Source organism: Gopherus evgoodei, chromosome 4, assembly GCF_007399415.2.
Source record: "Gopherus evgoodei ecotype Sinaloan lineage chromosome 4, rGopEvg1_v1.p, whole genome shotgun sequence".
In the NCBI taxonomy this organism is placed as follows: domain Eukaryota; kingdom Metazoa; phylum Chordata; order Testudines; family Testudinidae; genus Gopherus; species Gopherus evgoodei.
The window spans coordinates 125125513-125143815 of NC_044325.1; the positions used below are offsets into that span (position 1 = coordinate 125125513).

An 18303-nucleotide genomic window follows, 5' to 3' on the forward strand; every position below is an offset into this window, starting at 1 on the left:
ATCAGATTTCTTTTGGCCCAATCCTCCAATTTGTCTAGGTCACTCTGGACTCTATCCCTTCCCTCCAGCATATCTACCACATCAGTGTCATCTGCGAACTTGCTGAGGGTGCAATTAATCCCATCATCCAGATCACTGATAAAGATGTTGAACAAAACTGGCCCCAGGACAGACCCCTGGGGCACTCTGCTTGATACCAGCTGCCAACTAGACATCAAGTCATTGATCACTACCCATTGAGTCTGACAATCTAGCCAGCTTTCTATCTACCTTATAGTCCATTCATCCAATCCATACTTTTTAAAACTTGCTGGGAAGAATACTGTGGGAGACCACATCAAAAGCTTTGCTAAAGTGAAGATATATCACATCCACTGCTTTCCCCATATCCACAAATCCAGTTATCTCCTCATAGAAGGCAGTCAGGTTGGTCAGGCATGACTTATCCTTGATGAATCCATGTTGACTGTTCCTGATCATCTTCCTCACCTCCAAGGGCTTCAAAATGGATTGCTTGAGGACCTGCTCCATGATTTTGCCAGGGACTGAAGTGAGGCTAACTGGTCTGTAGTTCCCCGGGTTGTCTTTCTTCTCTTTTTTAAATATGGCCACTATATTTGCCTTTTTCCAATAGTCCAAGACCTCCCCCGATCACCATAAATTTGATGATGTGCGGAATATGATTATGCTACTTGTATGCGTGTATCACGTTTGTATCTGAAGTTATGAATATTAACTCTGTACCTGTATTTCAAATGTTTGCTCCTGTGGTAACACCCAGAAGGTATTTAGCCTGCACATCTTGAAGGGACCGTTGAAGTTAAATGGCCCATTCAGGAATACTTAACTCACAATGGACCGTGGAAGATAACCATCCACACCTGCTGGACTTTCATATGAAGGTTCTATTGAGGGCCTTGTCTACACTGAGAAGTTTCTGTGTATAAAGCACCTAACCAGCCAATGGATTGTTACACAAAAGAGCTCAGATTTTGACCCTCTAGGACAGGGAGGAAGGGAAAAACTTTATCTTGCTAATGGAAGCCACAGGTTAACCGTTAAATGCCAAAACCTCAATGATATTGAGCCAAAGATGTGACATGACAAAAATACTTGTTAATATACACGTGATAGATTTGATGATAATATTATTGCTGTTAACTTTTGTGACTTTTGTTTCTGATACCAAAAACTATAAAAATGTACAATGTGCATGAGCTTTTGGGAAAACCCTTAAATATGTTGGGAACTCACTATGTGCTAGATACCGTTATGGTTATGCTGTGTCATTACCTGACAACACACTTTATGTTAAAAGACCTTGTGAGACTAATGTTTCACAGCTAGTGCCTGTAACCAGTCTTAAAACGCTGCAGAGCAGAGAAGACATTAGAGACCTAATGGGCAAAACACCCTGTTGCTTTCATGGCTAAATGCCAAGTTCCCTACACTCTGGAGAACAGTAATAGCTACATCAGTGGTCTGCAATGTTTTGAAGATCACTTTTTCAATTTAAGCACAGTCCAGGATCTACCTGAAAGACAATGTAGAAATAACAGTAATCACACAAACCAAACACCCTTGCCCCTCTCCTGCCCCAGCCCCAGCCCCGCTCACTCGATGAGGATCCTGAATTGTGGGGGAGGGATGCACCCATGCAACAGGGATCTTGAAAAGGGGAAACACAGACACCAACATAGCTGGAATCCTGTACTGGAGGCTGAAGTTGGAAGTGGGAGAGTGTGGAACCAGCTGGGCACTGGGGCTGGTGCCTGTGATCCCAGCTCCCAGGGAGGTTGAGGCCGGCAGATCGCTTGAGCTCAGGAGTTGTGGGCTGCAGTGGGCTGTGCCGATCGGGTGTCTGCACTAAGTTTGGCATCAATATGGTGATCCCTGGGGAGCTTGGGGTCCCCAGGTCGCCTAAGGAGGGGTGAACCGGCCCAGGTCAGAAATGGAGCCGGTCAAAACTCCCGTGCTGATCAGTAGTGGGATTGTGCCTGTGAATAGCCACTGCAGTGTAGCCTGGGCAAGACACAGTCTCTTTTTATACACGCAGAGCCTGGAGAGGGGGATGGGAGCACCCACACGATGGGGATCCTGACTTGGGGGAGGAATGCCTCCCTGCCATACAGATCTTGACAAGGGGAACAGTGACACCCACACACCACAGAGCCTGAGGGGGGCAGGGGAAGCACACACAGGAGCTAGTTCATGGGGTGGGGGACATACCCATATGCTCCATTGCACCATTCTTAATGAGAAGAACGGGGGCATCCACACAACAGGGATCCTTAACGGGCTGGGGGACACCCACACACTCCACTATTAACCAGGAGGGACAGGGGCACCAGGCACCCCCAGTAGCGTGGAGAACACCCACAGCCACCGGGGTTCCTCATGGGTAAGGCAGAGGCACCCAAACACCAGGGATTGTAATGGGGCCCAGCGCACCCACGCACCAGGGATTGTTAAGGGTTGAAGAGATAGGGACACCGACACACACTGAGATCACATCCTTGAAGGAATCTAAATACCCCACAGAAGGACCTGGTCTGTTCTATGATGGCAGCCCAGCCTGGGTGAGTCAAAGTCTCTTTTTATACTGCCACGCACCAGAGATCCTGACTAGGGGGAGAGAGACACCCACCCACCAGAGATCCTTAATGGTCTAGGGTGCACCCACACACCATGCATTCTTATGGATAGGAGGAATGGAGACAGCCATACACACTGAGATCACTTCCTCCCAGGAGCCTGGGCCAGACAGGGAGACACAGTCCCCCCTTTACATTTCTGCCAAACAACCTTCCTCTCACTCCCTCCACACACACTTCTTATTTGAAGGTAAAGGGAGGGAAATCACATGGAGGATTCTTATCTGGGAAACTTGGGCTACCCACTTACCAGCAGAGATTCTTAAGGGCAGGAGGAACAGGGACTCCCATCTCTGTAGCATGGGGGTGGGTTGCCTGCTGGGATCATCTGGGCATATTTCACCTCATCAGTTCCCTGCCATTGCCTTGGGGGACCCTTGTTCGCTGCCTCTGGTACCCAGTTTAGCCTCCTTCCTGAGGGCTGAAAGGCTTTGATCTATCTAAGGTCTTTGGGATCAATATGTGCATTGTCCTGTGTCATATGGGGGTCAGACTAGCTGAGCTAATGGCCCCTTTTGCCCTTAAACTCCATGAAAACATTTCCCTGGTTTCTCCTTGCGCCTGTCAGACACCACAGGGAGGGGCCCAAGAGAAGATCCCGGACACAGCGCTCTGGCTCTTACTTTACTTGGTGACGTCAGCGCTTTCCTAGCAAAACTGCTGCTAAAGCGCTGGATTTGGGGAACTGTTCACTTCGGTTCAGAGATCTGCCTGCGGGGTGTTAACCTCCCACGAGGAGTGGGAAATGCAACCAGCAGCGGGAGGCATTGGCTGAGCTCCAGGCTGCCCCCGTGTGGCCAAAGCTTAGAACTGAGCAGCGGAGTTTAAAACTGGCGCTGGGACGGACCTGGAGGCTCATGCATGTAATCCTGGCTATGCAGTAGGAGACTGAGCGTACCTGATGCCGGCGTTCAGGGCTGCACCCCGGGGTGCTGAGCAGGTGTCTGTGCTCAGGTTGGCCTCTCTACGGTGCTTTCTCGTAAGTTTGGGGTCGCCAGGTTCCCTAGGGAGCCAGGCAGGGAAGCTGTGAAAACTCTGGTACCAATTGACAGTGGGACTGCCCTGTGGAGAGCCGCTGTGGCCCAGCCAGGGAGAGCCGGTCTCTCTTTATGCAGCCCCTCCCCCATTCCTCAGGACGAGGGTTGTGCTCAAAGATCCGTGCCCCGTGTTTTCACCTCCCTGTGGAGCGCACAGTGCAAATAACCCTCAGCGCATCAGCTCAGTTCCAGGCTCCACTTCCACCCGCTCAGAGCGCAGAGCTCCCAGGCTGAGCCTGAAATTGTAAGTGCGAGAGGCTGAAGCCGGCGGATCGCTTGAGCTCAGGCGCTCTGGGCTGCAGTGGGCTGTGCCTATCGGGTGTCCGCACTAAATTCAGCATCAATATGGTGATCCCTGCAGAGCTTGGGGTCCCCAGGTTGCCTAAGGAGGGGTGAACCGGCCCAGGTCAGGAACGGAGCAGGTCAAAACTCCCGTGCCGATCACACCTGTGAATAGCCCCTGGGCAGACAGCGAGACACGGTCTCATTTTATACAGACACCCGCCGCAGAGGCTGGAGGGGGAGGGGGAATAGGAGCACCCAGACGATGGGGATTCTGACTGGGGGAAGGACGCACCCAAGCAACACGGATCTTGAAAAGGGGAACAGAGACAGACCTGCCCCTGGCCCAGGGCCGGCAGCGCCTCCGGCAGCGGGATCTTCGGCCGCCCCGGTTCTCCCGCCCCCGCCCCGATCAGCTGCTTTGTGCAGGGGGTGAAAGGGGCGAAGCGGCGCAGCACGATCCTACGCGGGGCAGTTTAATACACCGCGGGGGGGGGGGGCGGGGATGAGGAGTTGGGGGGGAGGAGTCAGGTTGACCCAGGAACCCGCCCTTCCCAGGGCTTCAGAGGACGGAAGCGCCCCGGGGCAGGCTGGGAGTTGTAGTTCCTGGCTCTTCTCAGAGCGGAAGTGACGGATTGATTGCTCAGACAACGCGCCCCTTCCCGGTGCACACTGGGAAGCGTAGTTCTCCCTCTCACACGCGGCCTTCTATTGGAGGAGGGGCCGTAGCTCGTCACTTCGCCGCTCCCCACCCCGCTCCCTGATTGGTGGAGAGAGCACGGGACAGAGACTCGGCGTGCGGGGTGAGGCCCCGGTTCCCTCGCCCCGAGGCTTCGCTGCCCCCCCCGCCAACCCCAGGCGCGCGCTGCCGCCGTTGGGATTCGAATCCCGCTCGCGGCCAGGGGCGGCCCCAGCCCTGGGGAGGCGGGGGCGGGGGGGGGTTGCGCGGTTCAGTCCTCGCGGGCGGCACCAGTGGGACCCGCCGTGGCGCTGCTGGGGGGCCCGGAGTGGGGGGCGGGGACGCGGGCTCGGGGGCGGCGGGGGCGGGGCTGGTCTGAGGAGCGCTGAGGCGGGACGGTGGGTGGCGGCTCCTCACGGGGGGGCCGGGAGCTCAGACACCCAGTTCCAGGCGCCGGGCCCAGCCCCGGGAGCAGCCCCGGGCCCGTGGGAGCCGGACTGGGGGCAGCCACAGCGCAGAGGCAGCGCGGAGTGAAAGGGCTTCACCCTCCTCTCAGCTGGGCCTTGGGGGGCAGCAGCAGCAGGTTGCAGGGGGACTGAGCTGCCTGGGAGCAGCTCCACAAGCGGCAGCCTGGGGCTGCGGGGCCGGGCGATGTCCCATCCCGCGTGCGCAGGGACCGAGGGGCAGAATCAATCTGTGAGTTGTCAGTAGTTTAGGGGCTGCAGCCTCTTCACACACAGTCACTTTGTGAACTTCAGAGCAGCCAAGGATCTACCAAGGCCCCGCCCCGCTCACACCTTGCCCCTTCCTCCGTCGCTCGCTCTCCCCGACCCTCGCTCACTTTCACCAGGTGGGAGGGGTGCAGGCTCTGGGCTGGATTAACATGGGGGCAAATAAAATCAGGACTTGTCCCTGTGGGGAGGGGGTTTCAGTTGTTCCTAAAGGTAGGGGGAGCCCTCAGTCTCTGTCTGATTGTCTGTCTCTCTCTCTCCTCAGGATATTGGGGTTGAGTTTCCTGGGTGAGATGCTGCTGATTCAGAAAAGGATTAAACATTTATATAGACAATATCATCCAAACTTTGCTGGTATACAAAATGTAGAAGAGATATAAATCCTCATGCTTCAGGATATAAGCCTACCACTAACTGATAGGGGTCAGGAAGAAACTTCTCCTATGGGCAGGTTAATCCATAATTGTTTGGTATGGGGTTTCTCAGACTTTCCTCTGAGGCAGTTGGGCCTGTGACTTACCCTGAAAAATAGATCATTGGTGGGCCTTTATATTATGGGGCTGATCCTTTTTTGTTTTACGGTAGTGTTCAGATGTCCCAAGCAAAATTCAGGGTCCCATTACAAAAACACAGTAAGAGATTGTATTTGAGGCACGGGACAATCTAAACAAATAGACAAGATAGGCAAACAGTAGGATAAAGTATTATTAACCTCCATTTATAGATGGGGAACTGAGGCAGAGATGAAGGACCAGATTTTCAAAGGTATTTAGGTGCTTAAGATGCAAACAGATGCTTAAAGGTGCTTTTGAAAATCGCACCACCAGGTTAGGTGCATAACACCCACTGATTTCAATAGGAGTTAGGTGCCAAACCTAACTTAAGCACTACTGGTCTATTTCCTATTCCAATTTTCACCAAAACCAGTACGGTTCTGCTCACTGATGCCTAGAATATTCCTGGAATTTTGGAATTGATTGGATGTGGTGTTCACAAGTTCATGTTACAAACAGAGAAATGCCATCAAGTAGAGTGAAGAGCTCACATAACTCAGTAAACAAGTTTTCACGTTTTCCTCTCACAGATCACTTCTTCAGATAAAGAATATTTCTTCTCCCAACCCGCCCTGCCTCATACCTACAGTACCCCGCAGCAACAAGGGAGTTCAGTGACATGAAAAGGTAATTTTAGGACAGGATTAAGGGCATGGGTGCAAACCAAGTGGTTTAAAAGTGATGGGTGCAGTCAGTCATTACATGATGATGTATACAGTCTTTGACATCACACTCCATTGCCAAGAAAACAATAGTGACATCTCGTGCAGAGAAGTGTAAACAAGAAGCGGGCAGCATTATCTTCTGCAAATATAAACAACTTGTTTGTCTGAGTGATTGGCTGAATAAGATATTATATTACACCCATAACAACACAGACCATAGATGGTCAAAACAGCTGACTTTATGGTCACTGCTGTGGTGAGGCACTTTCACATCACTGGTACCTGATGGCCATAGATGGTCAAACCTTTTGGGATTTTTCCTTATATGGACACTCAGAGCCACAAGTAACAGGTGACCCATCTCAGCCGAGTAATAGAGATTGTGTGACACGCCAGCCAGCCTCTACCTATAAAGGCTGGAGCTGCCAGCAGGGCCAGCTTTAGACCAATTCAATCAATTCCCCTGAATCGGACCCCGCCCCAAGAGGGCCCTATGGCCAAGCCCCAGTACGGCATACTGGCAAGAGCTGGTGCGCTGTACCGGGGTGGCTCAGCTTCCCCAGGGTGGGTATTTAAAGGGCCTGGGGCTCCCCTGCTTCTACCACCCCGGCCCTTTAAATAGCCAAGGGAGCCCTGGGGAAGCAGTGCAGCTTTGGCGGCTATTTAAAGGGCTGGGGCGGTAGAAGCAGGGGAGCCCTGGGCCCTTTAAATAGTCCCCGAACCCAGGCTGCTGCTGCTACCCTGGTGGGGGAGTGAGGAGGAGGGGGCACCCCCTGTATCTGAGCCCCCCTGTCTGCAGCCAGCCCCTGCTGCACCCCCTGCCTGCACCAGCCCCAACCCCCTGCCCTGCCTGACCAGCCCGTCTCCAGCCAGCCCCGCACTCCCTGCCCTGCCTCCAGCCCCACACCAGCCTGTCTCCAGCCAGCCCCGCACTCCCTGTTCGCAGTCAGCCTGTCTCCTGCCCGCCCCTGCCGCACCCCCTGTCTTGCCTGCACCAGCCCTGGACCCGTTGCCCTGCCTGCAGCCAGACCCTACCTCCAGCCAGCCCTTGCCCTGCCTCCAGCCAGCCACATATTCACTGGTGCACTGCAGTACCCTGGGCAGTAACCCTGCACACCTGCTTCAATGAGGGGCGCAGGGAGCAGCTGGGACCCACACGTGCACACCCTAGCGTGACCAGACAGCAAGTGTGAAAAATCAGGACAGCGCGTGGGGGGTAATAGGATCCTATATAAGAAAAAAACCCAAAAATCGGGACTGTCCCTGTAAAATCAGGACCTCTGGTCACCCTAGCACACCCGAAGGGAGTGGCAGGGACCCAGACATGTGAAACAGAGCTCATTTCTAGTTCAGGCCCATCTTTTTAAAAAAGAACTTTAGGTAGGGTTAACATCTGTATTTTCCTGGACATGTCAGGCTTTTTGGTTCTTAAATCGCCATCCAGGAGGAAAATACGGATTTACAGTAACCCTATTGGTATAAAAAGTACATAGTGTAGCACATCCCTTAAATCAGAACTTCTTATAGGGAACCAGTTGCTAAGAAATGAAAGGCTTTTTTTTTACATTCTTTTCTTTTTTTTTAGTTATCCCAGCCGGGGCCCCGCCGAAAATGTTCAAATTGGGCCCAGCACTTCCTAAAGCCGGCTCTGGCTGCCAGTTCAGCTCACAAGCTCCAGAAATCCCAACAAGAACAGGCTGGCTGCCTCCTGTAGGCAAGACTTGAAAGCCAGATGCCTAGTGTGATGGAAACAAATAGAAGGTGCAGAAGCTGACAGGTTAGATCACAGGGACCTCTGAAAGGGAGGGATGGAACTAGGGTGACCAGATAACAACTGTAAAAATTTGGGACAGTGATGGGGGGTAATAGGAGCCTATATAAGAAAAAGCCCCAAATATCGGGACTGTCCCTATAAAATGGGGACATCTGGTCACCCTAGATGGAACATTTTTACAGTTCTTGGTAATAGCAACGCATTAGTTACAAAAATTACCATTAGCAATAACAACAAATTCATTGCAAGGGTCCACCTACAATCATTTTTGTCATCATGCCACACCTTTGGCTCAATACTATTGGGGTTTGGGCCTTTTAGGCAGGGCCGTCCTTAGGCATAGGTAGAATAGGCAGCCGCGTAGGGCCTCACTCTCCCTGAGGGCACCACTCTCCAGGCAGCCCAGACAGTGTAGAAGCAGGGCTGCTGGGTCCTAGAGAGAGCCGAATGCAGCACAGTCTGAGGAATGGGATTGGCTGCTGGGGTCTCTGGGAAGGGGTGGGGGTAGGGTTGGGAAAGGAGCTCACCTGTGAGTGTGACTCTTTCCCCCCGGCTGAGGTCAGGTGAGGCAGGCTCTGTGGCTCTGGAACCAGTATCCTTTGTTGTCTCCCATAACATCCATTCTTCTCCCCCCTGCCCCACGGAGCACCCCCTCCTTTCTCCCTCCTCCCCAGGAGCACCCCTCTCTTTCTCCTCCCTCCCCTCCGTCAGGGCTGGGTTGGGTGAAGTGCTGGGGGTAGGTGGGGGGAGGGGAGGCTGGCTGGCTGCTGAGGAATGAAAGTGAAAGTAACTCACTTCCTTGGCAGGCAGCCTGAATTGGAATGTCACACAGGGCTTGGCTGGGGTTAGCCAGATGTGTGAAAAATCAGGATAAGAAATTGGAGTAGGGTGAGCAGATATCCCTATTTTATAGGGACAGTCTCAATTTTGGGGTCTTTTTCTTATATAGGCTCCTTTTACCCCCCCCACCCCCACCCATCCCTGTCCTGATTTTACACACTTTCTGTCTGGTCACTCTAGGTGGGGGTAATTGGTGCCTATATAAGACAAAGCCCCAAATAACAATCCTGAATCCAATTTCAATGTTTTTTTTTTAAATCAATATCTTAGCCAAAAACAGAAAATTAAGTTGTTGACAATTATTAGTGACAGGTTTGGTTTGAGGCAGGGAGTGGGTCAGTTTTCATCAGAGAAACAAAAAATGTTGACTGACTTTCCTATAGCCTGTTACTCCTGATAAGAGCCCTCCAATAACTGTAATATGCTCATCTCCTTACTAGTGTATAAAGCAGGGTTCGGCAACCTATGGCACACCTGTCAAAGGTGGCAGATGAGCTGATTTTTGATGGTATGCAGCAGCAGACTGAGCGGCTCAGCCCATCACTGCTCGGGGGTTCCGGCTGCTGCCCTATTGCCAGCTGGGATACCAGCCATCGGCCCCACTCAGCACCTGCTGCTGGCCTGGGGACCCCCAAGGAATCCCAGGCTGGCAGTGGGCTGAGCAGGCCAGTTGAGCCAATCAACCTGCTGTCAGCCTGGGGTTCCATTCACTCAGCCGGCAGCGGGCTGAGTGGGCTGGTGGCGGGCTGAGCAGGGCCGGTGGGGGGTTGAGTGGCTCAGTCTGCTGCCAGTCTGGGGTGCCAGCAGCACTCAGCCTACTGCTACTCCAGGGTTCCGGCTGCCGACCCCTTGCCAGTCAGGAGCTCAGCTGCCAGCCCCACTCTGCCTCCTGACACCCTGGGTGAGCAGAATCCCAGGCTGGTAGCGGGCTGAGGGGGAATTGGCGGCCGGGATCCTGGCTGGCAGGAGTTAGTGGTCAGAACCCCAGACCAGCAGCGGGCTGAGCAGGGCCTGGGATCCTTGTCTAGGGTTCCAGCCACCAGCCCGCTGCCGGTTTGGGGTTTCATTTACTCAGCTGGCAGTGGCCTGAGCAGGACCGATGGCCAAGACCTCAGATAATAACAATAGTTTGTTTATATAATATAGACATAGAGAGAAACCTTCTACAAACATTAAAATGTATCACTGGCATGAGAAACCTTAAAATACAGTGAACACCACTTCTGAAAGGTTGCCGACCCCTGGTATAGAGTGACCATATGTTCTCCTGCTTTTTTTTTTCCCTGTGAGTTAGTATAACTTTTGCCAGCCCAGAAGTTGGGCAGCCAATGTTTTACGTTTTCACAATGTTTTCTCCAACTTTCATAAAGTAAATACATAGTTAATATGAGTTAAAAAGGCCAGGGACACTTCTTTGTGAAGAATCTGTACAGCAGATCATGCCCATAGACGATCCAGAAAAGAAATTTGAGGTTGAATTTTTAATGTTGTGATGGATAAAGCAGTATCTGCTGTTGATGAAAGGTTTAATACCTTGCAAGTACACCATGAACAGTTTGGATTTTTGTATGACATAACTAAATTCAACAAAATAGGAAAACAAGAGCAACTAATGACAAAGTGCAAGAATCTAGAGAGCCTCCTGAAGCACGGTGATAGTTTTGATTTAAATGGACTTGAACTGTACGAAGAATTGACTACACTGTCATCAATGTTGCCACATGCAAAATCGGTGATGGACATTGTACAGTTTATTCATACCCGCAAATTTGTTGACATATATCCTAACGTGTACATTGCCACTCGTATTCTACTGACAATTCCTGTAACAGAAGCATCAGGAGAAAGGAGTTTCTCAAAACTAAAGCTCATTAAAAACTATCTCCGCTCTACAATGAGTCAGGAACGCTTGACTGGTCTTGCTATTCTTGCGATCAAACAAGACACGACTTTGTCTTTGTCATACGATGACATTATTACTGATTTTGCAGCCAAAAAAGCCAGAAAGATTGCTTTTAATTAAAAACAAATCTTTGTTTCAATACCTCTTCATATAAATTTCCAATAAAATTTTGATAAATTAAAAAAATATATATTATTTGCATCATTCTGTCATATCAGAATTTTTTCTATACTGCTGCTTCTTTAGTGCTAGTCCATCAGCATTACAGTGTGCTTAATTAAGTTAAACTGGTTTTAATAATGTGAATGTGGCAAGTTTTCCAATATTATAAGCTTATGTTTGTGTTGCTAAGAGCAGATCAGGCACAGGGGCACCAGTTTAATAATCTCACCTAGGGCACCATAAATCCTAAGGCTGGCCCTGCTTTTAGGGTTAACCTGTGGCTTCCCTTTGCAAACTTCCTCCTTGTTTTGAAGGATCAAACCCTGATTTTTCTTGCTTAACAGAATTCACTGGCTGATGGGGTGGGCTGTCTTTGCTAACAGCCATTAGCAAATCTTTCTTCTCCCTGCCAGGCAAGTAATTTGCATCTGCACAGAAGCACAGACTGCTCACTTAAAGAATCAGAATGGAGACATTCCTGTTCCAACACCTTTGTCTTCCCAACCAGCTGGCCAAACACAGCCACTTGATTATAGAGCTGCTCAATTTTCTTAACAGCTCTTACTCCATCTGAGACCTTTTCAAAGCTATCCACACTGGCTCTTTCAAAAGGAAAGTTAGTGGATTTTTACATATCTTCCTAACCAGTCTTTAAAAGGTTAAGTCAGTCTGTGAGTTAATTAACTCTTTTTGGCCCTGTCGCCTTCCAATGAGATATTATATTACACCCATAGCATCACAGGCCATATATGGTCAAAACAGCCGTGGCCAGGCTGGGACCGGGCTGGGCCTGGGCACTCAGCTGGGGCCAGGTAGGGGCCAACGAAGCCAGGCTGGAGGGAGCCGCTCAGTCGGGAATGGACTGGAGGGAGCCACTTGGCTGGGCTGGGCTGGGCTGGGCCTTGCCATGTCTCCCTGGATCCTTCACGCTCCTTTCCCCTGATACAGCCTTTGTTCCAGCTCAGGTGGTAGCTCGTGGATTTCTCATGATGGCTGCCCCATTTGTTCTCTTCCACCCAGATACAGATACAAAAGTGATACATTTATACAAATAGGATGACCACATTCAGTAGATTATAAGCGTTGTAATGATATCTTACAAGAGACCTTTTGCATGAAGCATATTGCAGTTACATTATATTCACACTCATTAGCATATTTTTATAAAATCATCTAGAATGGAACATGACAACAGCGAAGACGACAACAGCGGAGACACCTCCGAAGAAATGCCCTAGAGCCCTTGGGCTATCATGCTTCAGGAATGTGCGTGAGGTACTAGGAGACCTGGAAATGGGAGGGTGTCCTGCTGGCCATAGGTCAGTGTTGTGAACCCCCAGTTGCTAGGCTGAGTTTATCTATACCCTGGCAATAAAACATTGTCTTGTTTTCACAGCCACTTTCGATCTCCTGGCTTCTACCCCCCTACCCTGCTGGCAGGGCCATTGTGCAGCACCCTTTCCAGCCTACCAGGGTGCAGGAGATGGAGGAAGAGAGCATCTGCCATCCAGCTCCATCCCATCTAGAGCAAGTGAGTGGAGGTCTCCAGAGCCATCGCCAGTGTGGTGGGAATGGCCCAGCAATAGGGCTCCCAGCCCTTCCCTTGCAGGAGTTTGTTCCCAAAGTTGAGAGTCTTTGGGGAGGGCAGAACCTGCCAAGTGCTGAACACTCACAACTGCAAGCAGTGAAATCAGTGGGAACTGAGAGTGACTCCTCCCTCCTAGGATTGGCACCTTGTGAACGAACTTTCGTTGAGGACTATCTGGGTTCTGCTCTTTCTCTGGCCTGGGAGGGAGCGGGGCCTTCTGGGGTGGAGGGAGCTGCTTGTCCAAACTAACGGAGAGCCCCATTGCTCTGAAAGAACGAGACTCTCTCAGTTTCACAGGGCCTTATTGGTGAGGGGGAACATTGGGAGCAGCCTGTGCTGTGAGCTGCTGCCAGTGCTTGTGGACGGCAGCCCCCCTGCCGTGGGGTGGGGTGTGTGGTGAGGAGGAATTGCCTCAGCAGAGGGGACGTGGGCAGGGGAGCAGCCAGGCCCGTTAATGAGAGGCTGCCTTGAGCCCAGACTCATGGCTGCTCCCCACTCAGTTCCAGGATGGAGCGGTTGAAGCGGATGCTGAGGAGGAAGGCTGGGCAGGTGGCTCTGGAGCCAGTAGGGAGCAGCGTCCGTCTTGTCCAGGAGGAGAGTGGCCCCTCTGTCCCCGCAGGCGGGGAAGAGGCCAGTGGGCAGGCAAAGTGGAGAAGCTTCCTGACCTTCTGAAGGAAGAGAAAAACACCAGCTCCCTTAGCAGGCCCTGAGGCACCTTCTGGTCCCAAATGGAGGTGGCCTCGGATGATGCTATGTAGGAGGGACCCAGGAGAGGGCGGGATCCGGGCAAGGTGGCTCTGCGGCTTCCTTTCCAGGAAGCAGAGGAGCCAGAAGCCCAGTCCCAGGGCCCAGCAGGAGCCATCCACCAGCCTGGCCACTGAGGAGCCCTCAGCCAGCCCAGAGCAGGAGCTGGGCGGCTCCGGCACGGGGACCAGCAGCTCCTCTGTGCGGTCTGACAGCCCTGAGGCTGAAGGCTCCCTCTGTGCAGGTGAGGGGAGACTCGGGGGACAGGGGGAAGGACAGGGGCAGTGGGGGACTAGTAACACCCTGTGCCCATTGGGTCACCAAGGCGCCAGGACTGAGCCACGGGAGCCCCACTAACACCATGGGGGAGGCACAGTCACACCCTGTGGCAGGGGATGCTGGGCAGAGTCCGGGGAGCTCCAGCCTTCCCTGATGTTGCGGGGGAGGGAGGGGGCTGATGGCCACGGGGCCCTGAGGCTGACGGGCCTGAGGGTGTGTCTGGGAGGGGCAGGGTGGGGCCCTCTATGCCATGGGGTTTCTTGTTGAGGATGGGGGACATTGAGCCATTTCTCTACACTGCATCCCCCCAGTGGCAGCAGGGATTATCCTTTCTCCTTCTCTCCCTGGTGCAGAGACCCCCAGTGCCCAGCAGGAGTGGGCTGAGGAGGAGGAGGAGGAAGAAGAGGAGGAGGAGCATGTGTCCCCTGAACAAGACACCATCAGGGTCATCCAGGAGCACCTCCAGGGCAGAGTTAAAGTACAAAAATCTTACAGCTGCACTGTCCCTGAGTCTGCCCTGCCCCTTCTTCCATCCCCACCCACACAGGGGGGTCTTGTCCCAGAGAATCCATCATCCCCAGTGTGGGGAACTTCTCCCTTGTTACCTGGCACCCCAAAGTGGGAGCATGTGTCTCACGCAGGCCAAGGTGTCTGCTCCCTGCAGACACTGTCCCAGTTACAACCCCAGTCTGTGCAGGGTGACACTGGTTTCGGGAAGCGGGGTGGCTTTCCCTGTCCAACTCCATGGGGTTCCTGAGCCATGGAGCTGGTGTAGGTGGGTTGGGGAGGTCCCTATCTAACTGTCTCTCTCTCTCCCCCCACCCCACTCCTAGTTGGTGGCCAAACAGCTCCGCTTCCTCCATACTGTCCCACGTCTGTGCTTTTCAGCACAGCAGCAGGGGCTGAACACTCTGGAGCCCCACTTCTCCAAAGCGGCCCTCGTGGAAAGCATTGCGGTGAGTGGGACACCCGTGTCTGGCCCCTGGGGCGAGGGACCCAGAAATGGGAGGAAGAGTTGGTGGGGCCAGAGGGGAAGCAGAGGACAGTGGTTCCTGGGGCTTAGGGCTGGGGAGCAGGGAAGGAGAGCTTCTGACACTGATCGGGAGCTGGCAGTGGGGGAATTGTAAGGCCGGAGGGGAGGGGGAAGGAAGTTTGATGGATGGGAGGAATGGGAGGCCCAGTTGGTTGGGGTTGGGGGTGACACTGGCTGTTTCTGCAAAGCATTTTGGCCTCCTCCCTGGGAAGTGCCTGTGGGTCTGTGGGGCCTGAGTCTCACATGCAATTTTATCTTCTTGGGGTCTCTCAGGAGCTGATTGAAAATCTGCCCGTGGTGCCAGAGCCAGCCTCCATCATCTCCAGCTCCATGGCCACATTTGAAGCCTCAGGAACCAGGACCGTCCCATCTAGCTGCCCTAACCCTGGTGCTGATCGGGTCTGGAGCCGGGAGTCCCAGATCTTCTCTGGCCTAGATTACCCCCAGCTGTGGCTGTTCACATCCCCCCGCAGAGGAGGCGGGAATGTCCCCCTTCCTGGCTGGGGGGTGCTTCACTCAAGTAACGTTTGAGTGGCCGTAGGGAGGGGATCACTGCGGGGGAGAGGGTCATGTCCATGGCAGTGCCAGCGCCACTCCGGTGCTGCCAAGGATAACACGGGCTCCTCTCTCCCGCCAGCAAACTGAAGCCGCTGCTTGCCCTGGAGCTGGAATCACGCCTCCTGCGGGCTCTTCTTTACACCATCTTCACCATGGGCACTGGGCAGGATACCACCCACTTCCAGGTAGGTCATGATCCTACTTCTCTGACCCAGGAGCAGGAGCCGCCTCTGGTCCCTGCTCCCTCGGTTTGATGGAGCTGCTGAGAATAGGGGAGGGGTGAGCAGAGCTGGGAATAGGTCCAGGACAAACTGGCAGGGACGGCCCCTTCCCTCCAGGGGGGATTGTGTTACCCCCCTGTGGCTGATCCAAGCCTTCCCTCTCCTCATTCTGTGCTCTGCTGCCTGGACTCTCCCGGGGATCCTTCCTCCCACCCATTGCAGTTTGGCTGGTCCCTAGTCTGCTGGGTACCAGGCCCTGCACAGAGAACTGCTAAGAGCAAGGATTGAGGAGCCAGCAGGCATCCGGCCATGAACTCTTGCTAAATGTCCTTGGAGTGATGTGAATGGGAGAGGCCAGGATGTGCCTTTTGGGTCTGGCCAGGGCTCTCAGAGAAACCCCCCTGGTCCTGTGACTGGCGTAGCACCATGTCCCATGACTGACAGGTGTTCCCTCTTCTTGCAGGCTCTGCACAACACCTATTTACAGAGCCTGGACGCCATGCTCACTGAGACCCCCACTCCAGACAAGCTGCAGCACGTCTTGGAGGTGAGTAGAATGGGCTGGTCTGGGGTGGAATTTCCCCTTCACCCCATGAGAGGGCTGCAAAGGAGAGACTAGAAGAGTCCCATTTCCATTGTGTCCTCCTAGCTTGGACCCAAGTGGCCCCATGTTTCCAGAGCTGTCAGTGCAGTGCAATGTTGCGACCCTTACGCCTCCTGGGGCTGGAGAGTGGGGGAGCAGAGGGAAGGAGCTGGGACTGTCAGCCAGAGCTCTGCCTGGTGGCATTAAGCACTAACAGTGAAAACCAGGCCTGGCAGGGGCCTGAGAGACTGAAATCCACCCCTGTGAGATGCAGGACATGGGCCTCTGAGAAAAGTCACTGGCTCTTTTCTAGGGAGACCCTGAGATACAGGAGGAGCCTCAGGGAATCAGCTCTTCTGTCCTAGGGACACTGCAATTCCTGGAGGGATTGTCCTCATGGCCACTCCATCCATCCTACCAAGGCTTTTGCAGCTGGGGTCTGGGGTCCAGGGCATGTGCCTTAATCCTGATGTGGTGTTCATGGATCAGAGCACATGATCTGAGGGTTCAGAGCAAATAGACCAGCCCCAGGACTGACCATTGTCCCAAAACAATGACAGCTTGTGCCCAGTGGAGGACAGGGCCAAACCACTCGGCTTCCTCCATGCTGTCCCATGTCTGTGCTTCTTGGCACAGCACCAGGGGCTGGACACTCTGGAGCCCCACTTCTCCAAAGTGACCACACCATCAGGGGCTCATTCACCTGCACATCTACCAAAGTAATATATGCCATCATGTGCCAGCAATGCCCCTCTGCCATGTACATTGGCAAACCGGACAGTCTCTATGCAAAAGAATAAATGGACACATCTGACATCAGGAATCATAATATTAAAAAACCAGTAGGAGAACACTTCAACCTCTCTAACCACTCAGTGACAGACTTGAAGGTGGCAATTTTGCAACAAAAAAGCTTCAAAAACAGACTCCAAAGAGAGACTGCTGAACTTGAATATGCAAATTAGATACAATTAACTTAAGTTTTAAACAGAGACTGGGAATGGTTGGGTCATTACACTAATTGAATCTATTTCCCCATGTTAAGTATCCTCACATCTTCTATGGGTCATCTCGATTATCGCTTCAAAGGTTTTTTTCTCCTGTTGATGATAGCTCATCTCAATTGATTGGCTTCTTACAGTTGGTATGGCTACTTCCACCTTTTCATGGTCTCTGTATGTATAAATATCTTCTTTCTGTGTGTTCCATTCTATGCATCCGCTGAAGTGAGCTGTTAGCCAGTGAGTGGCCTATCGAACGGACACTTAATTCACAATGGACCATGGGAGGCGCCCATCTACACTGAACGGACTTTTCTGTGAACGTTCCATCTGACGTATCCTGCAAAGTATCCATCCTGCAATGACTGAGCAAAATCGGGCATGGACGGGGACTTGCCCATGTAACTCCAAGCTCCCATCTTTCAGCTGTGATTTTCCACTAGCTGTGCTGAGGACTTTGAAACAATGGGTTTCCCTCCACATGACAGAAGTTAAAAGAGGCCCTGGAAACATCTCCACTGTGCCTCTATCCTGCTCCAGCCTCTGGACTATGGACTTAGACTAATGGGAGCATCTAACCAAGGAAGAGGAACTTCCAGTGATTTGGAAACACCCAAAGACTTATCAAGCCAGCAGTTTATTCCATCACTGCTATAAGCCTGAACCAAGAACTTTGCAATTATTGTATTTGATTCCTTTAACCAATTTTAATTCTCACCTTTTTTTCTTTCTTTTTATAAATAAACCTTTAGCATTTAGATACTGAAGGATTGGCATCAACGTGATTTTGGGGAAATATCTAAGTTATCTATTGACCTGGGTGGGTGGCTGGTCCTGTGGGATCAGAATAGCCTCTTAGTTGAAGACATTGATTTTAAAGAACCACTCATTTCTCAATCTGGTGTTTTCAGTGGTAATACAAGGACTGGAATTCCCAACGAAATTGCTTTCGTGACTTCTTGTTAGCCAGTGTGGTGAAGCAGAAGTTTCCTTTGCAGGTTGAAGGGGAAAGGAC

The 18303-nt window shown here is 52.3% G+C and overlaps 1 protein-coding gene across 3 annotated transcripts; it reads left to right on the forward strand.

The window, feature by feature from the left end:
- The first annotated feature begins 5178 nt into the window (after window positions 1-5178).
- Window positions 5179-17988, forward strand: LOC115650672 (general transcription factor 3C polypeptide 3-like). Of its 3 annotated transcripts, XM_030560957.1 has the most exons (11): window positions 5179-5737; window positions 6468-6564; window positions 8188-8379; window positions 12459-12556; window positions 12678-13857; window positions 14246-14370; window positions 14726-14848; window positions 15199-15445; window positions 15563-15668; window positions 16168-16251; window positions 17515-17988. In XM_030560957.1, the coding sequence occupies exons 5-9, from the start codon at window positions 13614-13616 to the stop codon at window positions 15568-15570; spliced, it is 747 nt and encodes a 248-aa protein (XP_030416817.1). In that variant the 5' UTR covers window positions 5179-5737; window positions 6468-6564; window positions 8188-8379; window positions 12459-12556; window positions 12678-13613; the 3' UTR covers window positions 15571-15668; window positions 16168-16251; window positions 17515-17988. The 3 variants fall into 3 exon arrangements, with proteins under 3 accessions (XP_030416817.1, XP_030416815.1, XP_030416816.1); XM_030560955.1 differs by lacking the exon at window positions 8188-8379 and having other exon boundaries at window positions 15199-15668; XM_030560956.1 differs by lacking the exon at window positions 5179-5737 and having other exon boundaries at window positions 5842-6564; window positions 15199-15668.
- Window positions 17989-18303: the final 315 nt, after the last annotated feature.